This window comes from Papaver somniferum, unplaced genomic scaffold (genome assembly GCF_003573695.1).
Source record: "Papaver somniferum cultivar HN1 unplaced genomic scaffold, ASM357369v1 unplaced-scaffold_114, whole genome shotgun sequence".
NCBI lineage: Eukaryota > Viridiplantae > Streptophyta > Magnoliopsida > Ranunculales > Papaveraceae > Papaver > Papaver somniferum.
Genome location: NW_020620381.1, coordinates 5,324,498 through 5,349,222, shown reverse-complemented (window position 1 = coordinate 5,349,222; position 24,725 = coordinate 5,324,498). Strand labels below are relative to the sequence as shown.

Sequence of the window (24,725 nt, the reverse complement as noted above, 5' to 3'; positions counted from 1 at the left end):
TACTTCCGAATACTGTGTGTCTACTTAAATATATTCGGGAGACAAAAAATTCATTAAACTACCGATTATTACTAGTTTGTATCCAGGAAGATATGACCAACAATATTCGGCCGATAACCATCAAATATTTCTCCCGAATACTGTCGATGTTCTTGAGAAATGAAGAACACGACTACATTCGGAAGTAAAGGAGCATGAATATCGCCCGAATCTGGATAAATAACCGAAAACCCTAGAATTATTTTTTCTCGATTCGCCGAATTAAACCCCAAAAATGATAGATTCTTACCTAATTGGGGCCATTTGACTTTGGAGCGGAATTTTTTTTTTCTTCCACAATCGAAAGATAATAGGAAACTGGAAGAAGAAGAGTTGAAATGAGTAGAATTGTTTTTGATTTGGTTTTCATACAGTTTTACCATAAGGGCATTTATGTAACTTCAATATCATATAGGGTATCCCTTAACTAGAGTCTTTGGCTGGGTATAAATTAATGGCCCCTAAATCCTTTGGGATGGCCCCTAAAAACGCTAGGTAAATAAGCCCGACCGACTCTAAAACCCTAACCTAAACCCCTCTTTTACCGCCTCCTTCCCTTTTCACTCAAAACCCTCTCTTCCTCCTCCTGCTCAAAACCCCACTGCCAACTTTTCCTCCTCACTCCGTTTCCTACCGGCTTAATCTTTTTTCCTCCTAATTGTTGTTAGGGTTTACTTATACACTATCTATTTCATCTTCCTTTAATCTATTTTTGTTCGCAATTTTGTTTTCTGTTTGTTTGATTTTTTGCAGGTAAAAGATGTCGATTGACGGTAGTTTTAGTCTCGAATCGGCTCTCAGAAGGTTTCTTTATCGTTTCCCTAAGCTTACATCGCACCCTGGACTACAATCTCTCATACAAAGGGTAAAAATCAACTTATTTTCTGTGTTTTTTTTTTATGGATTTTGAATTTTTGAATAAAATTTGATTGTTATTATTTATTTATTTTTGGTTATAGGGGGATAGGGTGACGGAGAAGGATGTAGTGAGTGAGATAGCGGAGTTGTTTATTGACCCGAATTATACTATTCCAGTAATGGGTTGTTTTAGGCCAATTGCTTTGAAAGTTGTTGCCAAAGCTGTGGAGTTATTGCGGCCATTTGGTCCGAAATTGGTGAAGGGTTCTGATTCTGATGTAATGATGATGGATGTTGAAGGTGTAGAGAGAGTATTGTCTATTGAGGATTATGTTAGGAAGGGGAATGGTTTGGAGCTTCATGAACTTGCTTGCTTGGCGTTCTGTCGTGGGCTTGATTTGGCACCTTTTTTACTCGGGTATGTTGGGTGATATCTATTTGTTGATTTTATTTCCTGTGTAGCATTTCGTTCTAAGCTTTCAGTTTACTGCTTGTTTGGCGTTCTGTGGAGCATTAGACAGCATTTCCTTTTAAGTTTTCGGATGATGTAGAATTTGTATGCGAACCTATTTGGCATCCCAGTTTTCATGCCATTTTTACATGCAATTAGTAATTTTACCATGTTGACATGTCTTGTTTATTTTTATGCAGGACTGTTTTAGCTTATTTCAAATTTGCCCCACCTCCCTTTCAACGGCTTTTGACAGTAGATTTGGGCGCACAACTAACAGAAGAGGTATGGTTTTAAATAATGTTCGTCAAACTTATATACTGACATGACACGGAAGAAAGAAAGATTAGTGAACTTCCTTCTTTATACGGTGTAATGTAGACTAGAATAATGATCATCTACCTGTCATCTGATTTATTGTGAAATGCCGAACTGAGTGTCCACGATAGACATTTGAAAGGTGGAAAAACCTCTCTAATTAACTGGATGAACCATGTTAAAGTCTTGGAAGGAGGTATCCTATCCTTTTGAGAAATTCTGTAGCATATGTAATGTCGAAGTAGTTGAAATCAATGTGGAAGAGAAGTTGATTCTTGCCTGCCTGGAAGTGTACTGGTTTAGTAATCTGGAATCGCCTAACATCTGTCTTTGTTGTGCAGGATGGAACTCATTTGCTGGATGCCATTCGTTCATCATTACGTTTCCTTAATATAGAACCTCGCATCTTTTCTGAAAGTTGGGATTGGTCTTCTTTATTAGACCTTGTACAGCAATCTATAATCGTTGAATCAAGCAATACCAATATTGTTGTGGATATAAGATGGTGTACAGCACAGATATTATCTATTATTTTGAAATTGAACGATAGAGCAACCGAAAAGTTTGGTCTGGTTGCAGAAGACACTCTTGGATGCTTATTACGGTTTGTTCTAGAATCATCTACTTTTTTTTGGCAAATCTAGCTACTACGAGGAACTACATCGAAAACAATTTTTGGTCGTTTTATTCTCTTCATCTGCTTTTCCATATTCAGTTGGGAAGAGTTTTGTCGTGATGTATCACTAGAAAAGCTTGGATGGTTCCTTCTCGAACCTGAAGAGGTCTGTGATATTGAAGGGAGCAATAATTTCAATCTGGAGCGCTGTTTGCAGTCTTTTGGGCATAGGGCTCTGACGAAGTGCTCGTCAAGCTCTGGTCAAGTGGAGGCTTCACCTAGAAAGAACAGAAGGTAGGCAGGACATATCGGTTATAGACTCTATCTGGATTTCCAGTTTTGTTTTCAACATGATTGTTTGCATGGTTGACATCCCTTCAATTTTCTTAGGGTTGTGAAATCGGTAGATAGCCACTTTCATTTGACCTCTACTCTTAGGAAGAGCTATGAGATGGTCCTCTTAGCAGTCAGTCAGAGGTGGCCCATACTTCTGTATGGTCCTGTTAGTGCTGGAAAGACAGCATTAATCAAAGAGTTGGCTCAACAGAGTGGAAATCGAGGTATGCCTTTAAATAATTTCATTTATATCTTTCTCAACCATTTAATACAGTTGTGATTTTTAAAATTGTACATCAACACCTTATTTTCCTCTCGCAGTTCTTTCAATTCACATGGATGAACAAATGGATGGAAAAACTCTGATTGGGAGTTATATATGTACTGAGCAGCCTGGTGAATTCCGATGGCAGCCAGGTTCTCTTACTCAGGTTTGTGTAGTCTAGGTATTAGTTCATTTTGTAAATGGTTGATTGGTATCCTTTATTGTACTTACATTTACTTTCAGGCTCTTCTGAATGGACTCTGGGTAGTGTTCGAGGACTTCGATAAAGCACCATCAGATGTACAAAGTGTTCTTTTACCTCTACTGGAAGGTGCAAGTACATTTGTAACTGGTCGCGGGGAGGTAAGATTTGCTGATGAAACAGTCATCCATGCTTTATTTGCATAGATATCCTTCTAGCTGTATGATTCTCTTTATTCTTAGTTGTATAATGCCGAATTCTTGTCATTATTTCTTCCCCATACTCAGAGGGATATATCTTATCTGTTAGCTTTTTTTTTTATGATCCTGCTGAACTCTTCTTCTTTTTTTCCTTGTTCTGTTTTTTCCCCTTCTGTTTTTATGATCCTTCTAAGTTCTATTTGTGTGTTGTGCTATGCCGCAATCTTTTATTTTACTTTGGATGTCTTACAGTATCCAGAACTTCTTGCAGGCAATCAGTGTGGCACCTAGCTTTCGGTTGTTCGCTACAATATCAGTTTCAAAGGATGATATTTCTCATAGTTCAGGTGCTTTTGACTGTCATCCTTATTGTCTTTTCCCCTTTTCCCATGTCTGTGGTACTCTGTGTTAGCATATAGCTGGTTCTTAGGATTCAAATAGCTGGTCTGCAATCTAAATTTTCAGGACTAGTGGAATGGTGAGTAGTTGAATGTTAAGCGTCTTTCAGAACTGAGACAGAAGAGCTTAGAGTCTGATAAGTGTCATTAGCCTGAGTTTAGCGCCGTTGTCAAAATATGTTCATGAGAGATGTCTGTTGTCAGCCCCCAGAGGTTCGGTGAACCCTGAACTTAAAACCTTGTTTAATTTTTATTTTTACCAGTGTGTTAGAAATTACAGTTCCCAGGCCAAAGTATCATACATAAGTCATTTGTATAGGTTTTATGATTGTATATTTGCCCTTTTCTTCTTTTAGATTTCATCTGTATCTCTTCATTAATATTGACTGGGTGGTGCTTCCACGTTTCAGGAAGGATATCGTCTGGCAGTCTTTGGCGAAGAGTATTAATTGGACCACCTAATAATAAAGATTTATTAGATATAGTAAAAAAACGGTATCTCCAGTTAGATGATACTGTTGCAGAAAGGATTATAGGTATGCTAGTTCTGGTTGTTATGTGAATGCTATTTTTGGATGTCAATACATGTATCTAATAAGTCTTTATTTCCTCCAGAAACTTTCAAAGCTGTAAATGTTGTTGCTTCACAGCAAATCGGAGGATTTCAATCTACCAACAGGTTTTCTTCGAGGTATTATAAATTAATTTCTAGCAGCAACTTCATCATAAATCTTTTGTCGAAATGTTGTTAAGTATCTTTTGCTTTTCTATGCTGCAGGGATCTTTTGAAATGGTGCGAAAGAATTACAGGGTTAGGATTCAGCTTTGTGGGAATTAGTTTGACAGTTCATGAATGCAAAAGTATCTATCAAGAGGTGAGTCTGGGTGCAGTTTCATTCTATTAGAAGGTGGTCGTATGTGTGACAAAATAATGGATCACTTGCTAGTAAACAAAGCATACTTACGTGGTTTTATTTCAGGCAGTAGATATTTTTGCAGCTTCCTCAGCTTTTTCTGAAAACCGCATAGCAATAAAGAAGGAAATTGCAGAGATTTGGGGGGTATCAGTGGCGGAGGCTGAAACTTTATATCCTCCTAATAAGATTATCATTCAGGTTTCTCCTGTTCCATTATGATCGGTGTTGTGGTTCGAGTCTTTTTTTTCGTCTACCCAGTTATTTACATTCCCACCTCCGTTGCAGGATAACCAATTGGAGTTGCGAGTTGGAAGAGTTATCCTCAAACTTACCCAGCCTGTGGTAAGTGTACTTGCTTTCCATTTACTTTGTGTTTTTATTGGAGTTGCCCAAGTATGGCCCGGGTATAGTTTGGACTATAGGGTGGATACTGCACTGCAGTGGACCTTCCAGTGTGTGTACATTAATATATTGGTCTTCAAAGTTACTAATGGTTCTCAATTTCTTTCAAGGTACGAAAATTGAAACCATTTGTTGGTCTGCGTACTTCATTGCATGTCCTTGAGAAGATAGCTTGCTCTGTCAAGTACAATGAGCCTGTTCTGTTAGTTGGTGAAACTGGTACTGGGAAAACTACGCTTGTACAGAGTCTAGCTATGAGGCTGGGTCAGCCGCTTACTGTCTTGGTAATTTCTTATTTTCAACAGCACTTTCCAGAGTTTGGATCTGTGCAGAGCAGGAAATTTAACATCTAATTTGTCTGTGTTCCAGAATCTAAGCCAGCAAAGTGATGTTGCTGATTTATTAGGTGGGCTTAAGCCTATAGATCCCCAATTCATTTGTATCCCTCTCTATAATGAATTCATTGAGCTGTTCTCAAAAACAACATCTTTGAAGGTAAACTTTACTTTCAGAAACTTTAAAGAGAATCCTATCGAGTTCATCATACTAAGTTGTGTTTTGGATGCTCAGGTAAATAAAACTTTTATTGATCGTTTGCGAAGCCTTCGGGATGCAAAGAATTGGAAAAAGCTGCTACAGGTTATACAATCAAGGCTTCAGAAAGCTCCTCCTGTAGATTGTGAAGACGGAGCATCTGGAAAACGGAAAAAAAGTTTGCCGGAAGATGTAGTTCAGGCCTGGGGAAGTTTTCTTGTTAAACTTGACACTGCTCGTAAGCAGATTGATTCTTCGTCTGGCATGGCTTTTTCGTTTGTTGAAGGGGCTTTTATTACTGCACTTAGAAAAGGTCATTGGATTTTACTTGATGAAATTAATTTAGCTCCTCCAGAGACATTACAAAGAGTTCTTGGTGTTCTAGAGGGAGAAAGTGGCTCACTTTGTTTAGCTGAAAGAGGTGATATTGATTATATAGAGCGTCATTCGAACTTCCGCATATTTGCTTGTATGAATCCTGCTACTGATGCTGGGAAACGTGATTTACCATACATGTTAAGGAGTAGATTTTCAGAATATTTTGTTGATGAAGTGTTAAATGATGATGATTTGACACTCTTTATCAATCAATACTTGGATGAGAGCCACAAACAGTTGGTGAGCAAAATAGTTAGTTTCTACAAGTCAGCCAAGGAAAAATCTGTAGAAATGCTGCAAGATGGTGCCAATCAGAAACCCCAGTTCAGTTTGAGGTCTCTCTACCGTGCATTGGAATTTACGAGGGAGGCAGGAAAGAAGTTTGGCTTTCAACGAGCTCTGTATGATGGATTTTGCATGTTTTTTCTTACCTTACTGGATGGACCTAGTGCAGAACTCATGAAAAACATGATTGATTCACATTTTTTAGGGAAAACTAAGCTTCCAGATCTTTCCTTCAATCGGTACTTGGTGAGTGGATCAGAGTCTGCTGGGCCGTGTTCCACGTTTGTTGAGAATTATGTTCTTACGGAAAGTGTTGAAGAACATCTAAGGAACCTTGCACGTGCTGTTTTCATTAAGAAATATCCTGTCCTTTTACAGGGACCTACTTCTAGTGGTAAAACAAGCCTTGTGCATTATCTTGCTTCAATTACTGGTCATAAGTTTGTTCGCATTAATAACCATGAGCATACTGATCTACAAGAATATCTGGGTTCTTACATTACTGATGCTCATGGAAAGCTTGTGTTTCAAGAAGGTGTTTTGGTTCAGGCTGTTCGTACCGGATCTTGGATAGTTTTGGATGAACTTAATCTGGCCCCTTCGGATGTGCTAGAAGCATTGAATCGATTATTAGATGACAACCGAGAACTTTTTGTGCCAGAATTGCAGGAAGTTATTCGGCCGCATGAAGATTTTATGCTTTTTGCCACTCAGAACCCACCGACAGTCTATGGCGGGCGTAAAATGCTATCAAGGGCTTTCCGAAATCGGTTTGTGGAGATCCACGTTGACGAAATTCCAGATGGCGAGCTAAGTAAAATATTACATCATAGATGTAAAATCGCGGAAAGTCGTGCCAATAAAATGGTTGAAGTTATGAAGGACTTGCAATTGCATAGGCAGAACAGAAAGATTTTTGCTGGAAAACATGGTTTTATAACACCGAGAGACCTGTTTCGTTGGGCTGACCGTTTCAGACAATCGAAGGGTGAATCTCTCGAAGATTTAGCGAAGGATGGGTATTTTGTCCTTGCTGAACGGTTGAGAGATGAAAGCGAGAAAAATATTGTTCTAGAAGTCTTGCAGAAACAGCTTCGCGTGAAACTTGACATGGACAACTTGTATGGGCAGGTATATTTAAATTTCAGCCCTTCGTCTCTCTGATCAATTGGCTCCTCATCCAGGGGGATGTATAATCATATTTCTGTTCCAGAGTTTCCCTAGGAAATTTTTAGTTGCATATAATTACTAGATGGTGCAATATTATTTTGTATTGTGAGATATGTTTTATTTAGCAATCACTAATACTTGGCTAGCTATGGTTATCGTTCATATGCTGTAATCTAAGAAACCCTTCTTAGAAATTCTATCTACAAATTCATGATATCGTTTACTTACTATTGTGTATATTTCAGGAAATGGCTGAAGAATCAGAGCATATCAGCAGGTGGGCTTTACGGAAGTTTTTATAGTGTGTGGTACCTAGTGCATTAGTTACTTGACCTCGTTTGTTACTAATTTATCTCAAATGTTTTGCAGTATTTCGTGGACCCAAAGTATGAGGCGTCTGTATTTTCTTGTTAAGCGTTGCTATGAGATGCGTGAGCCGGTCCTCCTAGTTGGTGAGACTGGTGGTGGAAAGACTAGAGTTTGCCAGTTACTGAGCGAGATTTTGAAATCCAAGATGCACATTTTAAACTGCCATCAGCATACAGAGACATCAGACTTCCTTGGTGGTTTCTATCCTTTGCGTGATAGATCTAAGTTGATGAATGACTTCAAAAAGTTGGTGGAGCAACTAATGATCTCAAATGTCATCCTTCATTTTCCTGGCTCCGTAGCATTAACTTGTGACATTGCTGAAGCTCCTTCGACGTTTGATCAGCTCAACTTGATTATAAGTAGTTACAGAAAAAGGCAGGTGTCGCATCCGGATGTCACGGAGGATGATCTTCTAAAATTTGAGCAATCTATAATGGGTGACATGGGTCTTATTGATTTGCATCAGAAATGGCAAACTATATTTTCATGGCAAGATGGTCCACTTATAGAAGCGATGGAGGGCGGCCACCTATTTCTCATTGATGAAATTTCGTTGGCTGATGACAGTGTCCTTGAAAGATTGAACAGTGTTTTGGAGCCGGAAAGGAAATTGTTTTTGGCAGAGAAAGGGGGGCTAAATTTGGAGAGCAGAACTGCGGATGGGAACTTTTTCCTTCTTGCTACAATGAATCCAGGTGGTGATTATGGCAAGAAGGAGTTGTCTCCCGCTCTCCGGAATCGATTCACTGAGATATGGGTCCCTTCTGTTAGTCACCCAAGTGAACTACAGCTTATAGCTGAACAGAAACTTCATGATCAAGCAATATTTCTTAAAGATCCACTGGTAAAATTTTGGGGATGGTTCAACCAGTTGCAAATGGGGAGGTCACTTACTATAAGAGACCTCTTATCTTGGGTTGATTTTATCAACGTAGCCGAGGAGAGTCTTGGACCTAATTATGCGTTGCTACATGGGGCGTTCCTTGTTTTGCTTGATGGTCTTAGTTTGGGAACTAGTATGTCTATGAACAATGCAGCAGAGCTGAGGGAGAAAGCCCTCATTTTTCTTGTTGATTCTCTGAAGACTTTAAACAGGGGAGATTTTCCAATTCCAAAACTGGAAAACTTCGGCTGGGGTGAGTTTGGAGAAACTTCGAATAATATTCCCAGCGACAGTCTGCAGCCTGACCATTCCTTCGGTATCAGCTCCTTCAACAGAAGTGAGGGGTTCCAGTTCCTAGCTCCAACAACCCGTAGGAATGCATCGCGGGTATTGCGAGCAATGAAGCTTTCGAAACCTGTCTTATTGGAGGGAAGCCCAGGTGTTGGGAAAACAAGTTTAATTGTTGCGCTTGGGAAATATTTAGGGCATAATGTTGTGCGAATAAACCTCTCTGAACAGACAGATATGATGGATTTGTTGGGGTCGGATTTGCCAAACGAAGATGAGGGATTTGCTTGGTCTGATGGGATTCTTCTTCAAGCCCTAAAAAATGGGGATTGGGTTTTGTTGGATGAACTCAATCTTGCTCCACAATCTGTCTTAGAGGGATTGAATGCTGTACTTGACCACCGTGCCGAGGTTTTTATCCCAGAGCTAGGGATTACTGTTAAGTGTCCGCCATCTTTCAGACTCTTTGCTTGCCAAAATCCTTCATCTCAGGGTGGAGGAAGGAAGGGCCTTCCAAAATCCTTTCTTAACCGTTTCACAAAGGTTTATGTGGATGAGTTGGTGAAGGAGGACTATCTTCACATCTGTAAGAAACTACATCCAGAGATCAAAGAATCATTACTTTCGAATTTGATCGACTTCAATAAGAGGGTATATGAAGACACCATGTTAACTCATAAGTACGGTCAAGATGGTTCTCCCTGGGAGTTTAACCTGCGGGATGTCATCCGGTCGTGCCAGATAATAGAACATGCACCTGAAAAATCAAAAGCAGATTGTTTTCTGAATGTGGTCTATGTCCAGAGAATGCGTACAGCATCTGATCGTCGGGAAGTCATAAAACTCCATGAAGAGGTTTTTGAGGTGAAGGCGTTTATTAATCCTTACCCGCAAGTTCTTGTCAACCCACAAAACTTAATTGTCGGGAACTCAGTTGTTGAGAGAAACCATTTTCAACCGTCTGCAGTTACAAAAGATGAGCTTCATATATTACCTGGTATTCGTTCCAGCTTGGAATCAGCCTTGAATTGCGTTCAGTATCAGTGGTTGTGTATCTTGGTGGGTCCATCATCATCTGGTAAAACTGCACTTGTTAGGTTACTATCTCAGCTTACGGGAAATGTTCTGAACGAATTAAATCTTTCATCTGCAACTGACAGTTCTGAGTTGCTTGGGTGCTTTGAACAATATAATGCTTTTCGGAACTTTCGATCAGCTATTGCTCAGGTTGAGAACTACATAGACGAGTATTGTAGTGTGAGTTTGGATTCTACAATAGAGGCTCTTATAAGCGACAGAAAGAGATTGGTGTCGAGATGGTCCTCTTTCTTATTAAGCCTAAATTTTACTCCGTTGTCAGCTTCTGTTGCTGCTTACAGCGAGTATCAGAAGAATGATCTATGCAGCTCGCTGGATACACTGGTGCAGATAATTGAAGAATTGAAACTGGGTGTGGAGAAGTATCAGCTTTCTGTATCCTGGTCGTTCATGGATTTGAATATATCTCTGAAAGCTATTTTGGACTTGCAAGAAAATAACAAGAAACATGTATTTTCGGCCAAGTTTGAATGGGTCACGGGGTTACTAATTAAGGCCATCGAGTGTGGAGAATGGGTCGTTTTGGAGAACGCAAATCTTTGCAATCCCACGGTGTGTGTTATCATCTTTTTCTCTTTTCCTTGTGTCAGTTATATCATTATTGTACCTGATTATGTTTTTCTCAAATCTTATTATGCGTTTTTATTTTTATTTTGAAACACAGGTTCTTGATAGGATCAACTCTCTCGTGGAGCCGAGCGGAACGATAACTGTCAATGAGTGCGGTCTTGTTGATGGAGAACCAGTGGTGCTTCATCCTCACTCCAAATTCAGACTATTCCTTACCGTTAACCCAAGGTACGGAGAAATTTCTAGGGCAATGAGAAACCGAGGGGTAGAAATATTCATGATACCACCTTATTGGATATATGATGGGATAAAAGGATATAACTTGAAAGAAAATGAGATGAGAGATGTGCAGAGGTTTTTAGTTCTTTCTGGTATTCCAATATCTAAGTTTGTTGATGCAATGGCTGAGGCACATTTATTTGCAAGAGATGTCGGTTTAACACTTGGAGTGCAAATTTCACTTCTTGAGCTTAAACGCTGGGTTCAGTTATTCCGGCACCTACTCATGATTGGAAATAGATCTTTGTGGAGCCTCCATATAAGTTGGGAGCATACTTACATGTCCTCCTTAAGTGAGTCTGAGGGGAAAGATGCTATTGAACATGCAAAGGTTTCTTATTTGTCTCCTTCTAAATTATCTGAAGTGAACACCTATTTGGGGTGTTCTTTGCCTGGAGGGTGGCCAAGACCGTTCAAGTTGAGGGATTTAGCATCATACTCACGAGAAGTTTCTATAAAGCAGAACTGCATGTATTTGGAATTTCTAGGGGCTCAATGTGCTTCTTATGGCCAAAGCAAAACCTTAATGAGTCAAGCTGATGCTTCTAGAGATATCAACAAGCAAAATCCGTCCTGTGTTCCTCTTCGTATGTTACAACATGTTTTATTTCCCATTGCTTCAGATAAGTTGGCTGGTAGATGCGAGGTTGGGAGATATGATGTTGCACTTGCTAATAAGATGCTCTGTTTTGCCGCTAATTGGATGATTGAACAGACATCTGCCAGTGATCTTAGCCTCTATAAGTTTTTGCTGAGTTGGTATGACTCCCAGTTCAAATCCCACTGCAGCTTCTTCAGATCTTTTCTGAGAATACTTGACAAAGAATTGAGTCATCCTATTTGGAAGTGTGTTCTTGATTGTCAAAGAGAACTTGGTTCATTTGGCGAAACTAATGTTATTGTGCAACCCCTCCCACTGAAGTTGGTAGGTAGCATGGGCTCGACCGAGCCAAATGAAGGGCGACTCTTCAAGGCTATACATAGTATACGTTTATTAAGGAATAGCTGGCTTCAATGGGATGCGGAGGATGAATATGAATTCAGTGAAGAGGAGGCGGATTTCATTCAGTGTCTACGGGTGTTGGAGAAGGAGGTCCTTGATAATCTCATAGACTCTTTTCATTTTGATGAGCTAAGTTTGTTATATACAAATCTTCTTGAAGATCACATATCATTTTGTCATGGGATTACTGCATCCCGGTTGGAGTACTTGGTTTTGTCGTTGCGTTCAATAAAGAAGGATGTATTGAAATTGCAGCAAATCTTCCCAACAAAATCAGTGGGCACCTTGTTGGTTAAGTTTAGGGCTTTGGTCAAAGCATCGCCATGGAGTGTTAACTTCCCTAAGTCAATGTTATGGGTTCATGGTGGTCATCCTTTTTTGCCATCCTCTGCTGAAATATTTTCAAAAGTCCGCCAGGTTTTGCATTTGTGTGAAGTAATTTGGCCAACAAAGACAAAAGCATGGAAGCCGTTAATCTCCGATGATGTTTATAGTACGACAGTTGTATCTGCGGATAAAGAACTTCGAACCCTTGCGATGCAAGGTGTTTGCATGTCATCGTATTTTACTGCAAAAGATGATCAAGACGATGCCCAAATTGTTAAACAGTTGGAAGAGATGCATCATATGCTTAATGGAAGGTTTGAATTTGAAAAGCGCGAGATGGAGTCTGCTTTATTGCCTAAAGCCCAAACCTTCCCTGGAAATTCAGTTGACTGTTGTGTTTTCCGTCCTGAATTATTATGTAGCGAGCCTTTTTACAATAGTTGGAGAGAAACCCTTCCTCTCTGCGATGCGACTAGTTTTTCTCTTGATAGAGATTTACTCCAGAATTTGTCGAGAATCATCTTAGTTGATGAACAAGAACTATATCTGGCTTTGTCTGATACCTCCAAGCATCTCCAGCGTGCCTTAGACTACTCTCTGGAATTCTCTTCAAGACGTCCTACAGATTTTGTTCCACATAAAACAATTCTGTGGACATTGGATGCCTGGGAGTCGGTGGATTTGGTGAAAAGGAAAGTGGCTACTTATATCCTTGATATGTGGTTTAAGTGGCACTCCTCTTTGTGGACGTACTTCAGTGAACCTGTCAAGAACTTTGCGAAGGACGACATCTGTGAGGTTCCTTCTCCTTATATGCTCTTCCTTCCCGCCAAAATAGCAACACTCGATCAAATTCTGTAATATCTCTTACTCTGGATTACTTTTCTCCTTTCTTATTGTTTATTATGGAAAAAGTTAAGTAATTGGCCATTTATATGGATCATATTCTTATGTGTAGACATGGTGCCTTCACTATCAAGGACTATGCTGTTCACTGTTTGAAGCTCAGAGTTGGTTCAAGAAATATTTGGCAAGATTACTCATCCAGAACAGATGTATCTGCGTTTCTTTTATCTGCCGCTCGCTCATTGTTCCAGCAGGTAGTGTTTTTCTTTGTATTTCTGGAGTATGTATCTGGTTGTTTTGTTGGGATTTGTTCTTACGTGATGTTCCGTTTTTCAGATCATATTTGCACACAGGAAATCTTTCGAACCTGAAATATTTGGAAACATCGAGTCATTATTCCGTTCCTTCCAGGCGGGTCAGGTTAAGGTAGACTTCCATGTCTTAAGTTTCTTCTCCAGCATTTAAACTTAAAAGTTTTCTGTTTGCATTGCGCATCCGGGTAGTGTTTGGTAGAATTTTATTTTCATCTATGAACATCCTATATATACATTATTCTTTGAGGTTGGCAACAGTGGTCAGGATTTGTATATTTTCTGGGCCCCAACTCTATAAAATAATTTGAAAGCCCACATAAATGAAGTTTGTGGGAACCTATTCAAGTTGCACCCATAACAGAATTAAAGTCACACAACTGTTAATCTTCTCCATCTATTTGTATTTGTCATTTTTCTCTCTACTGAAACTATAACAGGTCTGTTTGTGTTACCGAGGCTTAATCCACTGCTTCATACTCCTATGTTTTGATCTAATTATGCGATGCTTAAAATTTTTTGTCTTGCTGTTTTGTATATGAAAAATGCAATGAAATCCAATTGTATTTTTGGTCGCAGGAAGGAGACTTACAAGTATTAGGAGGGCTAATTTTAAAATCAGGCCACGGTAGATTGACGGCTTTAGTGGATAAATTTATTCAACCACTTCTTGTGGAGCTTTATAGCAAGCGCTCATCTCATGGTAATACCTTTTAAAAGCTCTAAATTATGTTATATAATAATCTTGTTTTTGTTGGGTTGGAACTTGCTCTTTGTTTAGCAGTCATTAAATCTGTAACTTTCTCATGTAGGTTTCCTATTAAATCTTGGCCGTGCTTGGTTGCACCTCGGGGGTTTGCGTTTCCATCTACTACTCTCATCTGGTGATCTCGATCCAGCCATTAAATATTCTTTCAAACACTCCCAGTTAGTGGAAAAGATATCCATGCTTGAACTTGAAATAAAGGTATATTTTGGTATTAAAGTATTATTTTCTGAGTTTTCAACTTCTCTGTATAATTCAACGTACCTACTAAGATGTGATTAATATCAGATGTCTATTAGTTGCACACAATGCCAAAACCATGAATATCTTTTGAGGGAGGTAATTATGGTTGTACTATTGTGAAATGACATAAAGTGTCATACACAAAGGCCCATGCCTCGTGACAAAGAATCAATTTAGATAGTTAAAAGAGTTAATTGAGAAGTACCTTTCCTGCCCATACGGTGGTTGTTTAGTTTAAATTTAACTAGGGCTGTCTTTGGCCCCGAGATCTTAGGTGTGTATATATGTCTAGTGATGAGCCTACACCAAATTTACTATGTTGCTTCTTTCAGGTTCGGCAAGAATGTGAACATTTAGCAGGGAGCAGCTCAACGAGAGATGATGAGCAACAAAGTGCAGTATCACTTGAAGCGCTTGAAGATGAAGTGAGAAGCCTAAAAAGAAAGGTTAAAATCTCTACATGCGCATCCAGATATTATCCTATCTATTGAATATTGATATACTTATCCGAAATTTACCCGTGGACAAGTAGCACATGAAGCTGTTTTTCTCTTTTTCTTTGTCATCGTATGATGTTGTTGACAAAACCAATTTGGTTCAGGTTGTATTTCGTGAGGATCCTGCCAAATTTACCAAGTTGAAATCAGAGTGTGCTGATTTCTTAGAATTGGTTAGATCTGCTTTCCTGCAAAAGAATCTTGAAGAAATGGATCCACAACAAATGAATAACCAAGCTTGCAACTGGCAGGTAATTTTATTTTGTATAACTATGGGTACTATTACTCTTTTTTTCGTTGTCGGTGTTACTCCTTTTTGTTGTTCGCTGCATCCTTAACGACCTCCGATATTTTTCTGAATAATCAGGAGACTGCAACCAGCTTTATTAACCGGTTGTCAGATGAATATGCTTCGTATATTGATATAATTCAACCGATTCAAGTAGCCGTATTTGAAATGAAGCTAGGTTTGTCGCTGGTTGTGTCAAGTGCTTTGCAGAAATCATTCTTAAAAAAGGTCGAGCAAGACAGCATAGATCAAGTTCTGGTAATATTCCTGTACTTCACTTTGTTTTTATATTTAGTGTCTACCCTTTAATTTTTAGCCCTCTTATCATGTTCTTGCTGATCATCTTGGCAGCAAACTATCCAATCTTTCACGCAATTCCCTAGAGATTGTGCAGCTATATCCATTCCTACTGCAGTCAATATAGCTGATGTCGATCATGCATCCTCTTATCACGGTGTTTCTGGTAACCCTTCACCAATGGATGTTCCTCTATTGAAAAAGCTCCTGGGTGTTGTAAACAAAGTAAGTTCCAATAAATAAATGGTCAATGTGAATCACAGGGCTCACAACTTGATTTGACCTAAACATTCTCCTTTGATCACAGGAATCATTGCTGCAATTGCCTGCTTCTCTTTACCATACTCTTCTTGCACGACAAGCACATGATGTCATCAATTCTATGCTCATTGATACCAAGTGTTTTGAGGTGATACACAGCATTCTAATTGTTTCCTTCTTTTTGTTACATTTTTTAATTGTATTTCAAAGTATCTCCCCTTTGCTTATATTTTTTTTCTTCTTTTTTGCACTACTTTGGCTGACATTATGACTGTTTATTTAATACAGTTCCTTAGCTATATATTCGATCAGTTTTCAAAGTTGTGGCTGAGCATGAAAGATCAAACCAAAGAGAGACAAGAGGATGAGGCTCATAACTACAAATTTAAGACTCGTCAATTTAAGATTGAAGACGTTTTGGAAGTCGATGTATCATCTCTCAGGAATTCTTTTACGGATGAGACATTATCTATGGAGTGGCAGGAATTGTTAGCAGAGGAGGAACCCACAGAATGGGTATAGTTAGCTCTATTGTCCTTACAGTGATCTATTTAAGTTTGTAATCCTAAATGAATACTTTCTTCCATTTTTAAGGCACCTCCGAAGGAGACTGAAAATCTCGAGGAAGAATGGAACCTGATTCAGGATTCCGTTATGAAGAAAATGGTCTACGTGCATAATCAGTTCTTTGGTTCAAGTGATCTTGTTGAGCAAGTAAGTACATCATGTTCCTTCTCTGTGCATTTTAATGTCTGCAGTTGTTGGAAGTAAGTTATTTTGTTTAATCACCAGTGTATGTGTATTCAAGCATTTGGCATTACCGTCAATGTTCACAGAAAGCACCTATTTGTTACTCGTGTGAGAGTGACGAAAGAAGATTATTTGCTATGTATCTCAGACCTATTTGTTACTGCTACTATGCTTAGGGTGTTCAAGATGTAACTGGACACGAGGCTCCCTAGTAAAAGTTACTAGAACAATATCTTTTGCTTTTTTTTGTGACCTTTATAATTAACTGTTATTAATTTGTGGGTTATACTTTCAGCCTGGAGTAGTGCAAATCTCTGATGCCGAAAAGCTATCTTCCTTCCTCGATTCTTATAAGCTGGGAATGGTGATGGTTAAAGGTGAGCATGCAGAAAAGCTATCTTCCTTCCTCGATTCATCTAATTTATGCATGTTGTGTTCAACTTATCACCACATCCACCTTTAGAATGACAGACTTCTTTTTTAGTTGGAACAAGGGACTTCTATAGAAATTCCATTTCTCTTGTGAGACCAACTTTTATTTTATTTTTTACTTTTTGCTTTATTATCTGCAGAACTGAAGGGTATATTGGCCTCCAGCATGGATGAAAACCTTATGCCAGAACACTTGCTCCGTTTGTGCTTGGACAGTGAAGCAAAATTTGGATGCTCTCAGCCTACTGCTTACAATTTTTACAAGGTTGTACAATAAATTGGGTTGGTTTTTTTTATTCTGTCTCTCTTGGTTGAACTCTCAACTGAACTGGTACATGTCTTCTATCGCTCTCTAGGATTCTAATGCTGCTTCTATGGCAAGCATGGTCGAGCCCCTTAGAAATCTTCAGCAAAGGGTTTTGTCTCTTTTGAATGAGTGGCCGGATCATCCAGGGCTTCAAAAGATATTAGATGTTACTGAGATGTTGTTGGCTATACCACTGAGTACTCCTCTGGCTAAGGTATATTCTACCTGACTCGTATGCCAGCTTCTCCCAGGCTGTTTCCGCTGTTCGATTATAACAGATAATCAAATGATAATGGACGGACAATAATTTGTGTGTGTTTCCATTGTTTCTTTTCATAGTCCCTTGCAGCATTACAATTTTTACTCAGTAATGGCCAGATGTTGGAGGAGAACGCACCAAAATTCTCGCTCTCCAGTAAGCAACTGTCTCATTAGAGAAAAGGATATATCTTTGTCAAGTTAGTTCATTTTCTTTCTTTGAAAAAAGAAGTAAGATCTTAATTGCTTTTTACAGTTCAACTCCAGCCAATTCGTGCAGTGGCATCTTCATGGCAGAAGATGGAGCTTGATTCTTGGCCAGCTTTGCTTGATGCAGTTCAGGAACAGTATGAGATGAATTCTGGAAAGGTAGATTCTGGCATTTTCATTCCCGAAGAACAACAAGAAAAGACCAATAAAGACTTAACTTATCCTATTTTCATTTTTACAGTTATGGATTCCATTATACTGTGTTCTTCATCGTGTCCAAACATCCGATGCTTCTGTAGATAGTCTATCTACAATTCATAGGTACGTGTGCTACCATTTGTTATCGTGTATTGTGCATTTTCAGTTACAGAATGAATAATGCAGGTTTCAATAAATACTTGCATAGCCAGTTGGAAATATATAAGTTTGATATGTGCTTAAATTGAATGAAATCTGCAGCTTAGAAGAACTTATTCAGACTTCAAGCGTCGGGGAATTTAAGATGCGCCTTCAGCTTCTTCTTGCTTTCCATGGCCAGATTGATTGTGGTATTCACTTAAAGTTAGATCCAAGGTATGGCGTGCAAAAGCTGACACAGCTCCTTCTGCTATGTTTTATGTGTTTTGACCTTGGTTTATTCTGACTTAGGTTAGAATTTAATCATTTCGTATATAGTTTGAGATGACTATTTGTTCCCTAGTGTAACTTATTTTTTACTGTTACCATTAGATTCTGACTCACTTTTAATCGTGATGCAGTCCTTTGTTGTCGGAAAATCTGAAGATTTTGTACAACGTTTTCGGCTATTATATGCAATTCTTGCCATTGTAAGTTTTCCTTCTTCAGTGTTTCACGTGTAATGGGATATGCTGAGTTTTTTTTCTCAAAGATCAAATTATCTTACCACTATAAATCATTTTTCAGGGTTCATGAACACATAGAAACTCATAGAAAAAACATTGTGGGTGATTTGAAAGAACATTTGAAGCTTTGTAAATGGGAGCATGTATCAATAGAGACCTCCAAAAGAATTCGCCTGAAAACCAAGAGGATAATCCAGAAATTCAATGTAAGTGTAATCTGCCGCTTTTTTCCTAGCTTGATATGTTCCTTCTTTTTGTATAAATTAACAGTGTCCCTGATGGCGGTTTACTTACTGAAGGAAATAAGGAAATGTGGCTAATTTACTCTTTTGTGCAGATTTTGCTGCAACAACCAGTAATGGTTATCATTAACCAGGAAGTAGCTAGGAAAGGGATCAAGATTCCATCTATGTTAGGACCGAAGAACTCAAACACAAACTCTGATACCAGTGTGGGAATGGTGGTGCCAGTTTCCATGGACATGGAACTGTTCAAATTCGAAAAAAGGTCCCAATTTATCTTGTTGAAGTTTTCTTTGAATTTTAATATTTTTGTTCCTTCAGGTGTTCTCCTTGTTCTTGGCGAAAATTGAAAATTGTTTTAATCATATCCTAAACCGAGATTTTGATTTTAAAAACCTAGTTTTCTAATTTATCCCCCAATTAAAAAAAAGGTAATTTGGTTAAGGGCCTGTTGAATTGAATTGTTGGTTTTCTCCTTTGATGCAGGCTAGACGAATGGGGAGAAGAAGTTCGTTCTGCTTTTAAAAGCTTGTATCCGGGAAAAACACTTGGGTTTATTGTAGACCGAAAACAAGCGAAGAATTTATGGCTATCACTAGAAGATATTTGCGAAACTGCAACAGCTTGTGCAGATCTCTGGAAGGATGAAACCAAGAATTTTGGAAAGAGGAGGGCACTTTCTGATTTTCTTAAGTTATTAGAGAATTGTGGGCTATCACGGCACAAGTCTGTTTTGTCTGAGGTATGTCTACATAAAGTTTTATCCATAACTCCATATCTTGATCTCTACCTTAGTGTCTACATATATTTCTATCTTCTAATGCGTAAATACTGGGCTTCTTCACAGGATGCTGAGCTCAATGCTAACCACCCAAACAGCTGGTCTCTCCAGCCATCATATGATGTTGCGCACTTGCTCTCAAATTTAGCTTCTAATTCAAATTGGGAAACAGCAAACAAATACTACTACAAAAGCTTGTCAATGGTGCAGCTTGTACGTCAAATTTGTTTAAATTTCCACAAGGATTTCAGCCTAGAGCAGGTAAGTTCCACCACACAAAATGGTATACTTTGTGTTTTGGATTATACCAGTTCTCATCCTGTGTTCTCTGTCTTTTTATCTCACAGGTTGGAAGATCAGCCTCTTTCCTAGATCACCTCATCATGATTCAACAGGAACAGCGGTTTTTTGCTTATGATTTTGCTAAGCATTTGAAACAGTTGAGAAAATGTACAGCTTGCTTGAATGATTTACACAAGGATCATCACAATGTTGTCTCTAATGGAGCTACTGAGTGTTTCCTTGCCCTTTACCAGAGTGCCACTTACAAGTGCATGTGGCAACAGAAGGTGAGTCTTTATCTGTCGAAACAAATTAGTGTATCTTGTTTTTGGTTATCTTTCCCTTGTTTTAGCAGGGCTGTTTCTGATAGTATTATATATTTCTTTGAACTTTTCAGCATTTATTTGATAGTCTGTACACCATGTCACGTGAATCGTCTCTGTTGTTGAGAAAAGTTGAGGACTCCCATTTGAATGGTTGCTCAATTGTCAAGGTTGAATCCCACAAGATTCTTGTTGTCATTGAGAGGTTTATGTCAGGTTTTAAGCAATCAAAGGTACTATTTCACCTTTTATCCCGTGCTAGTATGTGTAATTATGAAGAATTTAACATTTGTCTTAATCAATTTTAACATTCATTTTTATAGGAATCATTGGACCAGTATCTTCTCAGTGGTAATCGGACAGTGACGACACCAGAATCTTGCGACACTCCCTTTATAGTCTCGAAACACATGGAGCAGTTGGTTTTGCAAAATTTTAAAGAATTAAATGTTGTTCAGAAGGATATACAGGTTCTAAAGGAGCAAGATGGTGGTAGAAAGTCTGTTACACAGACGCTACTTGGCCGTTTTGAAGATGTTCTTAACAAGGTATGCATGAATTTATCTTTTGTATGTGGCTTAGGAGCTATTATGTCAGGCTATCTTTTTATCTTACCAACCAACGTTTTAAAAGAAATTCAAAGATAAAAATACATCTTTTTTTGCAGGGCAATTTGATAATGGAAGAATATCATTCCAGTGTAAATCCTGAGAACCAGTTGATGTGTATCGATGATGGTGGTTCTTTGGAGGCCATTACCAACCTTGAATCTGCATTTGCTGAGTCTGTCAAGAGAACTTTGGAGCTGATTAATGAGGCAGTTGAGAAGCTAGGTTCAGTTAGCGGTTCTATTCTCTCTGAAGACTCGCCACATGGAAACATCACTTTGTGGAGAGTTTTATTCGAGTCATCCATGGTGAATCTACGATTGGATCTTATATGCGAAAAGCTTGGTGAAACGATCAAACTCGGTGTACGTATTTTAATCTATCACTTTACCTTTATCACAACTCTTTCTTATGTATAATCAACTCCATGTGCGAAGTTTCCGGTATATTCTTACTTGAATTGACGTGTTCTTTACAGGCTGAACTTATAGACAATGCTGGGGAGAAAAAGCCAAGTGTATGCTCTCAAGTGCAGGCAAATTTAAGGCAGCTTCATGTGTTGATTAATCTACTCCTGACATTTGGTGATGGAATCTTACTCGAGTTCTTAGCCATGCACCGAACAGTAAATACTATTCCCTGTCTCTTAGTCTGATAATATTTTCCTAACCTAATTCTGCGGGTTTCTAAATCGTAGAATTTCTTTATATGGCAGGTGGCAGAAATGACTCACACGCTAGCGAACGTTTTTGCTTCCCTATATTCCAAAGGGTTTGGTATTCCACCTGGAGGAGAAGATGAAAGTGGAGATAAATCTAAAGAGACACCTGGAATTGGTTTGGGTGACGGTGAAGGTGAGAAGGATGTGAGTGAACAAATAACCAATGAAGATCAAGTTAATGGGACTCAAAACAAGGTAATAATATTGTTAATAGCATCTAGATTTCATCATTTCAGCTTGTTCGTATTTATTGGGTCGGCTCAAATTTGTTATATTTTGTGGTGGGGCTCTTTTGATTTATTGGTTTGTTTTCCTCTGTTCTTCTACAGGATGAGGGACAAGATGACTCGAACAATCTCCAGAATAACAATGACGAAGGGATAGAGATGGGAGATGATTTCAAGGGAGTTACCTGTGACGTTAATCCGGACTCTGAAGAAGATGACAAAGAGGATGACAATGACGAAGAAGAACCTGATAAGGCCATGGGAGAAATTGGAGATAGTGGTGAAGTAGCTGATGAAACTCTTGGGGATAAAGATGATAAAGGTAATCAAGATAACAAACAGGAAAAATATGAGACAGGATCTCCTGTGAAAGATTCAGGTTCGGATACCAGGGAATTAAGAGCCAAGGAAGATGATGCTGCTGCAGATGACACCGAGAATACGAATGCCGAGGAGTCCGATAAGCAGAAGAATGACGGCGAAGCTGAAAATGATGATCCCGAAGAAGGTGACGATACGGTGGATACCGTGATGGATAAAGAAGATTCTTACGAGGAACCCTCGGGAATACAGCCCACTAGTGAGAAGGAGAATCAAGGGCCTGAGGAAGATATGAACCTGGATGGACAGGATGTTTCTGATCCCATGGAAGATGATACAAATCCTGATGGAGAAAATGATGAGAGTGGAGAGGATGTGGGTGATGAAGATGGAAAAGGGAATCCAGTCGACGAAGAAGATGTCATGGAGGAAGAAACTGAAGAAGGGAGTAAAACTGTTGACACTGATGATATGGATCATGATGGAAGCACAGAAATTGATGTAACTGAGCCAAGTAAACCTTCTGGTGTACAAAAAATGCCTGATGTGAATAGGGATCAAGTGCCCAATCACGATTCTGCAACACGAATGAATGGAAACACACAGGCATTGGATTCAAGCAATGTTGCGCCAGAGGAGCAGTGGGCTAACAGTAGTGATATGCAGAATGGTCTTGCTCCTTCAAGAAGTATGCCTTCTAGTGATGCTCCACAGATGGAGATTACAGTGCCTGATTCATCAGATGGTGGGAAGTTAACAGATGATCAACCAACTCCTCAGTCAAAGACGAATGAACCTGATAAGTCATCTTCTCAAAGAACAAATCCAAACCCTTACCGCAGTGTTGCGGATACAATGGAAGAATGGAAAGAAAGAGTAAAGGTATCTGTTGATTCAGAGGAGAAGGATGGAAAAGAGGGGACCAATGATATGGAGGATGATAATGCTGACGAATATGGGTTTGTTTCTGAGCCAGAAAGAGGAACTTCTCAGGCATTAGGACCAGCTACATCTGATCAGATGGACAAGAATATCAAGGGAAATGAACCCGAGGGAGGTGAAGGTGAAGATCATACTAAAACAGTTGAAGAAATGGAGGTTGAGGAACAGGAATCGGAGATACAGCCTGTTCAAAATTATATTGGTTCCGCGCCTAAACAGAAAATTGACGAGAGAAGAGAAAAACCAATGCTTGACAGTGATGTGGCCGAGGAGGTTGGATCACCTAAACGTGATGATGATGATCGTAGTAATATGCCAAGGGATGTGGTCTCCGTTAATAAGTCTTTTAATGAGAGCGTGTTGCAAATCAGTAACCTAAGAGTTGATGATGATGAAGACTTGGGAAAAGTGAACGCCCTTGATGAAGTATCTGGTGGTACCAGGGAGAACGCCTCTAAACTGTGGAGGGAATATGAGCTAAGCACGACAAGGCTTTCACAGGAGTTGGCTGAGCAACTACGTTTAGTCATGGAACCTTCTGTAGCCAGCAAGCTCCAAGGAGACTACAAGACTGGAAAGCGGATTAACATGAAGAAGGTAAGCACACTGCGAAAATAACTTTCAGGACGAATTTATTTACTCTATTTCTATTTTATTTTTAGGGTGTAAGATTATCCTTAAGTCTTAAATCAATGTATATGTTTGCTTGCGAATGCAGGTAATTCCGTACATAGCAAGCCATTATCGTAAAGATAAGATCTGGTTAAGGCGCACACGGCCCAACAAGCGTGATTACCAAGTGATAATTGCAGTTGATGACTCCAGGAGTATGGCCGAGAGCAATTGTGGTAATGCTGCAATTGAAGCTTTGGTTACAGTATGCCGTGCCATGTCACAACTGGATGTGGGGCAGTTGGCTGTTGCAAGCTTTGGCAAGATGGGCAACATAAAGTTACTCCACGACTTTGATCAGCCATTTACTGGAGAAAGTGGTATCCAGATGATTTCGAACTTGACGTTCAAGCAAGAAAACACCTTTAAAGATGGACCAGTTGTGGATCTTTTGAAGTTCCTGAACAACAAGCTGGACGCAGCAGTGGCTAATTCGCGACTTCCATCTGGTCAGAACCCTCTCCAACAACTCATCTTAATCATATCGGATGGTCGGTTAAGTGAACAGGAGACACTAAAGCGGCGTGTAAGAGATATTTTGAACAAGAAAAGAATGGTTGCATTTTTGATAATAGACAGCGCAGAAGAATCTATTTTTGACTCGACTGCAGCTTCATTTGATAAGGAAATGAACTGCACTATCACAAAGTATCTGGATTTGTTTCCCTTCCCATTCTACATTGTTTTGGAGAACATGGCAGCCCTTCCCAGTACTCTTGCTGATCTGATTAGACAGGTAAGTCCCTGCACTCTTTATTTTACCGAAGTGTTCTTTTTCACCTTTCTTTTCCTTTTTTGTTTGAGAAATATTTCAATTACGACTTCGTCTAACCATGTATGTCTTCTGTCTTTTGTTTCAGTGGTTCGAACTTATGCAAAATACAAGGGACTAGACGTGCCTTAAATATTTTTTTGGCGTAGATGCATCTGATCGGCCTACACTTCTTTATCCAGGATTGATAGTGAAGTTTTTGGTTGTAAAATTACTAGTAATTTACAATTTAAGTCGGTGTAATTGTACAGCCGCATTTTGTACTCAGATAAATTTATATATATATATATAGAAGTTCTATGCCAGTTCAATATC

At 39.1% G+C, this 24,725-nt stretch overlaps 1 protein-coding gene across 2 annotated transcripts; it reads left to right on the top strand.

Annotated features, from left to right (window-relative positions):
- The first annotated feature begins 599 nt into the window (after positions 1-599).
- On the top strand, positions 600-24,715 carry LOC113328808 (midasin-like). 2 transcript variants are annotated; one of them, XM_026575812.1, is made up of 52 exons: positions 600-904; positions 999-1,315; positions 1,549-1,633; positions 2,008-2,270; positions 2,382-2,576; positions 2,673-2,842; positions 2,940-3,049; positions 3,127-3,246; positions 3,557-3,632; positions 4,094-4,219; positions 4,299-4,374; positions 4,462-4,558; positions 4,664-4,798; positions 4,886-4,942; positions 5,113-5,286; positions 5,372-5,497; positions 5,573-7,330; positions 7,615-7,646; positions 7,739-10,562; positions 10,675-13,046; positions 13,148-13,289; positions 13,372-13,461; positions 13,926-14,049; positions 14,159-14,313; positions 14,688-14,801; positions 14,957-15,103; positions 15,220-15,399; positions 15,493-15,663; positions 15,746-15,847; positions 15,988-16,215; positions 16,294-16,413; positions 16,745-16,826; positions 17,022-17,146; positions 17,238-17,402; positions 17,528-17,603; positions 17,703-17,815; positions 17,898-17,977; positions 18,116-18,229; positions 18,415-18,483; positions 18,581-18,725; positions 18,857-19,026; positions 19,248-19,503; positions 19,609-19,803; positions 19,890-20,111; positions 20,222-20,380; positions 20,471-20,695; positions 20,815-21,120; positions 21,234-21,380; positions 21,471-21,671; positions 21,806-23,563; positions 23,685-24,374; positions 24,499-24,715. In XM_026575812.1, exons 1-52 carry the CDS (start codon positions 800-802, stop codon positions 24,529-24,531), a joined length of 16,122 nt encoding a protein of 5,373 aa, XP_026431597.1. In that variant the 5' UTR covers positions 600-799; the 3' UTR covers positions 24,532-24,715. The 2 variants fall into 2 exon arrangements, with proteins under 2 accessions (XP_026431597.1, XP_026431598.1); XM_026575813.1 differs by lacking the exons at positions 600-904; positions 999-1,315; positions 1,549-1,633; positions 2,008-2,270; positions 2,382-2,576 and having other exon boundaries at positions 2,707-2,842; positions 3,152-3,246.
- Positions 24,716-24,725: the final 10 nt, after the last annotated feature.